General features: G+C 37.5%; 1 protein-coding gene across 1 annotated transcript in view; it reads left to right on the top strand.

The window, feature by feature from the left end:
- Positions 1 to 6,795, top strand: part of Stag1 (stromal antigen 1) — a 118,540-nt gene that overhangs the window by 15,393 nt on the left and 96,352 nt on the right. Inside the window, exon 4 of the mRNA XM_013034662.1 lies at positions 3,641 to 3,737. Within this exon, the coding sequence (XP_012890116.1) occupies positions 3,641 to 3,737 (97 nt within the window). The remainder of the gene's footprint in view (positions 1 to 3,640; positions 3,738 to 6,795) is intronic.

The following is a 6,795-nucleotide window of genomic DNA, read 5'->3' as shown; positions in this document are numbered from 1 at the left end:
CTTTTTTCTTTTTGCTTATGTGATGCTGAGGAATGGAACCCAGGGCCTCATGCATGCAAGGCAAGCGCTCTACCACTGAGCCACCTTCCCAGCCCCTTAAATAGTTCTTAATAGGAAGCTTGCTGTGGTTCTTATTCTTTGCTTCCCTGCATCTAACCAGTGGCTGCTATAAAATTTTTCTTCTTTCCTAAGATTTCTACCAATTTGATTATGAGGTGGCTTTTATGTGTGTCTGCCTTCCTCCTTCCCTTCCTGTTTAATTCTAATGTCTGCCAATGTCCTTTCCATTAAGGCAGACTACGTCATTTACTTCTTGACTATGCCATACTTGGTAAATGTTTCTTCCAGCCCAGGAGTGTTCGTCTCTCTCTCTCAAGTTCAGATCTTTACGTTCCTGTATCTCCACACTTCCCTGAGAGGTTTCACATGGTCCTTCTGTATTTATTTCTGGATGAATAATCAACTATTTCAGTACCGTCTTTCAGTAATACTATTTTTCTAACGTTGAAATATCCTCTTTGTCGTAGTTTTAGGTTCTCTCTCAATATGGCTGTATTGTATACCTGTTTGTCTTACACTAATAATTATTTCTGATCTATTTAGCATTCAGTATCTTTGTAGTAAATGGTAATGTTTCTGATGCAATTTCTAGCATACGAGTCTTTTAAATAACGTCTATTTTTTGTCTTTAGATGGCTGTGTAAGGGGGTTGAGTTTTAACATATCCATTTATCCCGGTCAGTCTCCTCCTCTGTCATTCTTCCACCACCATCTGCCGTTTCCCCCACTGGTGACACGGAGTTCTCCATTTCTTTTTCACATGTGCACATCAAGTATTATGACTGTATTTGTCTACTCTTATATTTCTATTCACCTATCCTCTTCCCTACTACCTGTTCCCCACCCCCATTCTAAACGTGGTAATTTTATTAAACTGTCTGGCAGTTGTTGAAACGTTTATACTATGTAATTTCACTACTGTGCATACGGTACTTTACTCAGATTGCTTGTTTGCATATGCATATGCTTTTGTGTTTGTTTGTATGAGAGGTTGTATTTTAGGCCTAAGCATGTGTGAGAGAAAACATAAAACCTTTGTCTTTCTGGGCCTGGCTCTTCACTCTGTATGATGCCTCTGAATCTCATAATGACTTCCCTATAAATGACATAATTTCATTCCTCTGAGAGCATGCCAGTTCTTAATTTAAGATGTTTTGGGCACTTTACATACAACTGGTGAAAGCACAAATTGGAAGAGTAATTTGGGAAAACAAAGGAAAACATGGTTGCCATATTAGAATGCCTGCTAATTAATACTTGGTCACTCTAGACATTGGGGAATGTCTTCTCCCTCAGCTTTGTTGCACACATGGTTACCTAGGTCACAAGACTTTTCTTGTTAGGCTTTAGGTCTAAAAGTCAGTTGAGGGTAGGATACCAGTGGCTCATACCTGTAATCCTAGCTATTCAGGCAACTGGGATCTGAGGATTGAGGTTTGAAGCAAGCCCAGGCAGGAAAGTCATGAGAAGCAGCTGTGGCTCTAACACTATCCTCGAGCACAAAATTTCAGGGACAGTGCCCAGCCCATCTGGTTGTGTGTGTGTGCACATGCGCATGCACGTGCACATGGGTGAACATGTCACACAGTTTATGAGTTCTTTCCTCTCTGGTTCTCACCATCACTGCTAGCTGATGCATTTAGTACAGCTGAGCCTTCAGCATTCTTCTTCTTCTTCTTTTCTTTTTTCTTTTTTTTGGGGGGGTCTGGTCATGGGGCCTGAACTCTGGGCCTGGGCGCTGTCCCTCAGCTCTTCAGCTCAAAGCTAGCGCTCTACCACCTGAGCCACAGCACCACTTCTGGCTTTTTTTCTTTTTGCTTATGTGGTGCTGGGGAATCGAACCCAGGGCCTCATGCATGCAAGGCAAGCACTCTACCACTGAGCCACCTTCCCAGCCCCTCTTCTTTTTACCTTGTCCTCCCACCATCTTTTTGTAATTTTCAAAGAAACCTTCCAGATACTAATGTGATGAGATCTGAAGATGGTATTATGTACAGAAAGTCTTCCTTTTTACTTGGAAGAAAGGAATAGGTTCTTCTCCAAAAAAGTTGCTAAAAGAAAGGGTGTGCTTACCCCACAATGGGTAAAATTGGAAAAAGCTAGTACTGGTAAGAGGGTGTAGCTCCTGAAAATCCGATACCGTATTAGATTTTACTATACTTGTTTAGAAAATTAACAGTCTGATCACCCCTGACATATAAATTATGTGTAACAACAAGTCTACTGTGGGTTGGATACAGAAAAGAATAGATTCATCAAAAGCTATGTTTCTTAAGATTGATGCATATTTACTTGGTATAAATACAGAGAAAATGTTACAACTATTTCAATTAAATACATTTCATTTGACCCCACCCACAACTCCCAAGAAAACTTCACAGAATCTTAACTGGAATGCCCAAAAGTTGAACTTGCCTCACAAAGTTGGGAAAACAGTTTGTCTCTATAGTAGTATATATTCGTTGTTCTTCTTGTAACATTTTTTTTTTTAAATTTTTTTTGGCTGTGGGGCTTGAGTTTAGGGCACTGTCCCAAGCTTTCTGCCCAAAGCTAGCAGTCTACCACTTTGAGCCACAGCTTCACTTCCACTTTTTTTTTTTTAATTTAGAACATGAGTCTTACTAAAATTGTTTTCTTTTTTAAGCAATTTCCCTTAATATTTTCACCTCTCCTGAATCCTTTTCTTAGTTATTTTTAGTTGTGAAGGGGCTACATATGCTTTTATTTTTAAATTACAGCAGCTACTATAGCTATTTATTTATTTGTATATTGTCGGTCATGGGGCTTGAACTCTGGGCCTGAACTGTCCTCCCGCTCAAGGCTAGCGCACTACCACTTAAGCTATAGCGCCCCTTTCAACTATAGCTATTTTATATGTTTATCTTTTGTCAGCTATCTTATCAGATTTTTCTGTTATTAGTGTATTGAATCACTTGGTTACATCAATCTTGGGTATTTCAATAACTAATATATTTTAATCTTTGTCTTTATTTATTTTTTTACCTAGATCCCATCCCTATCGAGCCCTAATTTTCCCGGAAATTTATATTAGGATTGACTTCAGAATTTTATCACATACCATTTTGAGATCTAGAAGTATAACTATTTGATTTTTCTCCTTTATTTTATTGATAAATTCAATTACTTGATTTCAGGTTATTGAATCTTTCTTTATATTTCTAAAGAAAGCATCTTGTTGCATGTGGTGTCCAGTGTGTATACACTACTAATGGATTAGGTTTTCTGATACTCAGAAAGCTTTTATATCTATTGAAACGGGCTTAATTTTTGTGATGTTTTTATAATATGGGTTTAATATTATCCATATCTACTTAAAATTATTGAACTTTGTATTGTGCTCTTACTATGAACAAGTCATTGAGACCCACTAATATGTATTTTAATAACCTTAGTAAAAAGAGGGCAATCTGCTTTTTATTTGACTACTAAAAAATAGTTTAAGGTAAGTAATTTTCTTGTTCAAATAGACCCCACACTCACACAAAAACTTTTTGGAAAATCTATTTGCTATAATACCAAGATTTTAGAGCTTTTCATTTTTATATTTTTTTTCCCACAGTCTGTGGTGGACGACTGGATTGAATCATATAAACAAGACAGGGACATCGCACTTCTGGATTTAATCAACTTTTTTATCCAGTGTTCAGGATGTCGAGGTACAGAACGTTAAATAAATGTGTACATTGAGCTGGTCAGTCTAGTCATGTGACTTTTCATCTCCCACTAGTAATATATAATTAATCTTAGAAGTGTGTTCTGATCTTTTTCTGATAAAGAGAACTATTGGTAATTTAAGGATATTAATTTTATTCAGTTTTACCCCATATGTTATTACATTTCTATGTTTCTACAGATTGTGAGTGAAAATCTACATTCATAGTTTTATTGATTTTTATTCTTTTTAGATTATAAGATAAAATCTTATTTGTATGTCAGATTTATATTAGGAAGTGTGCTAGCTGTTACCATTTATTATTTTTACCATTACCAGTAGTTTAGTCATTATTTTTATACTTTTCTACTTTGGAAGCTCAGCTAAGTTTAGCTTAAAAACCATGAGTATCAGAATTGGGTTTTAAATTTATAATGAGTTGGAAATTCCTAAGACAATTTGCAAAAATAAAAGGCTACAGTTATTTTAATAGCCCACTACTATATATTTTTCTTTTCTAGGTATATCTTAACAGGTTAAATATTGCAGATGGGAAATCAGTTGGTATATCACTGTTTTATGCTTTCCAATAGAAAAAAGAGTAGTGATCTTTTATTGAGATCACTGGTCAGAATGGCGTCTCTCAAAACTAAATCTACTTTATTGTTTCTAGACTAGGTAGAACTTTTCTTAGCCAGATATTCCAACATTTATTTTTAAAAATCGACTAACACGGTTTCATTAGGCTAATGAATATGGTAAAATATAATAGATTAGGGAAAACTCTTGTTACACTTTACCCATTCGTGAAGGCCTTCAGCATGCAAAAAATATACAAAAATATCTTGTTACAGTATTATCTAGAGCCAGGTGCTGGTGGCGCACGCCTGTCATCCTAGCTATTCAGGAGGTTGAGATCTGAGGTCAAAGCCAGTTCAAGAAGGAAAGTCCATGAGACTCTGATCTCCAATAAGCCACTAGAAAACCGGAAGTGGCACTGTGACTCAAGTAGTAGAGCGCTCGCTTTGAGCTGAAGAGCCGAGGGACAGCTCCCAATGCCAGAGTTTAAGCCCCATGAAAAAAAGCATTATCTAACTTAAATGGCAAAACACTATGAATTTAGGACTCAGATATAATGGCCTATCTTCAATTTTACTTAGGATATTACACAATTTCTGAGTATAATACAATAAGAAATAAGAAGAGATTAAAATGAAAAAATTATCCAATAACATAAATTTCATAATATTATATGACATAAATTTGAAATAATAGTATTGAGCATTTATTAGATTACCAGTGATAGAAATTAAACTCATCATGCCTATTAATATTCAAACACATGAGCAGCTCTCAATGGTAAAATACAACTCAAAACAGAGATCCAGGTTGTGGTAGTGACAACTATGAAATGTTTTTTAAAAATGTCATAATATCAAACCAAATTTTTGAGCCCAGGATTGCCAGAATTAGCCTCACCTAGGAGCACTTACTCAGGGTTCTTTGAACTTTCCCACTTCGTTGCCCCATTAACGTCTTAGTAATTTTTTTTTCATGCCACCACTAGGCTGAGAAAAATTAACTTCAGTTCCTTTTGTTAGGCAGTTATACCCCTAACAGCTTGCTAGTCATTTACAAAAGCAATGTATGCAAAGTTGTATTCTGCTTCTGTATACCCATTAACTACTTAGTAACTTGTGCATGTACCTGTTGGGTATTATATAAGTCCTCAGTCTGTGGAGGCACCCACATTTTCCATTGGTTTTTCTGTCAGTGTTTGTGAAAATTGAGCTTCTCAAACATAAGATACTGTCCATGTCCAGTCTGTATATTTTGATGCTGAAAATGTGAATTACTGATGCTAACTAATAAGGTTTTTGTGTTGCATAAGAAATACCAAATAATGGCTATAAATAAAATACCCCCGGGGGCTTATATAAATCTGTGTGTGTATCCCAAGGCATCTCAGTACATAGTTTGGCACCCCGCCTCTAACTAATAAATGGGAGTTATTATACACACACATCAAAACTTCTTTGTTCCTCTGTGGAATAATTTTGAAGTGTGCATCTTGCTTTGACTTCCAGAATTTCTAAGGACTGGAGTTAGGCTCCAGAGGACTGTGGTAGAGTAGACTGTGATAATTGGTTATACAACATTAGTTTGGTTTGGTTTGGTTTTGGTTTTTGTGCTGGTCCTGGGACTTGAATTCAGGGCCTGAACACTGTCCTGGAGCTTTTGTGCTGAAGGCTAGTGCTCTACCACTTGAGCCTCAGCTCCATGTGCGACTTTTTGGTGGTTGGTTGGAAATAAAAGTATCACAAACTTTTCTGCCCCAACTGTCTTTGAACTGTGAGCATCAGATCTCAGCCTCCGGAGTAGCTAAGATCACTGGTGTCCGGCTCACAACATGTTTCTTATTGTCCAGTTTTCTTTACTAGTTTTATATCCTTACTGTATTATCAGTTTTTTGTTTTGTTTTGTCAGTCGTGGGGCTTGAACTCTGTGCCTGGGCGCTGTCCCTCAGCTTTTCAGCAAGCACTCTACCACTGAGCCACAGCGCCACTTCTGCTTTTCTGGTGGTTATTTGGAGATTAGAGTCTCGCAGACTTTCCTGCCTGGGCTGGCTTTGAACCGTGATCCTCAGATCTTAGCCTCCTGAGTAGCTAGGATTACAGGTGTGAACCACCAGCGCCCAGCCTGTATTATTGGTTTTTAATGGAACTGATACCTTTGTCTAAATTTCTGCAATTGGGAGATAGAACTAATGTATTTCTCATTTACTAATAGGTGTTTTCAGAATTTAATGAATTCTAACCTACTTACATGTCTGGGATATATAGATAGTTAAGTATTACTAAATTTTATTTAGGGGCTGGGAAGGTGGCTCAGTGGTAGAGTGCTTGCCTTGCATGCATGAGGCCCTGGGTTCGATTCCTCAGCACCACATAAGCAAAAAAAAAGACAAAAGCCGGAAGTGGTGCTGTGGCTCAAGTGGTAGAGCGCTAGCCTTGAGCTGAAGAGCTGAGGGACAGTGCCCAGGCCCAGAGTTCAGGCCCCAC

Source organism: Dipodomys ordii, unplaced genomic scaffold (genome assembly GCF_000151885.1).
Source record: "Dipodomys ordii isolate 6190 unplaced genomic scaffold, Dord_2.0 Scaffold193, whole genome shotgun sequence".
NCBI classification, from domain to species: Eukaryota; Metazoa; Chordata; class Mammalia; order Rodentia; family Heteromyidae; genus Dipodomys; species Dipodomys ordii.
This window is presented reverse-complemented; position numbering and strand designations above follow the sequence as displayed.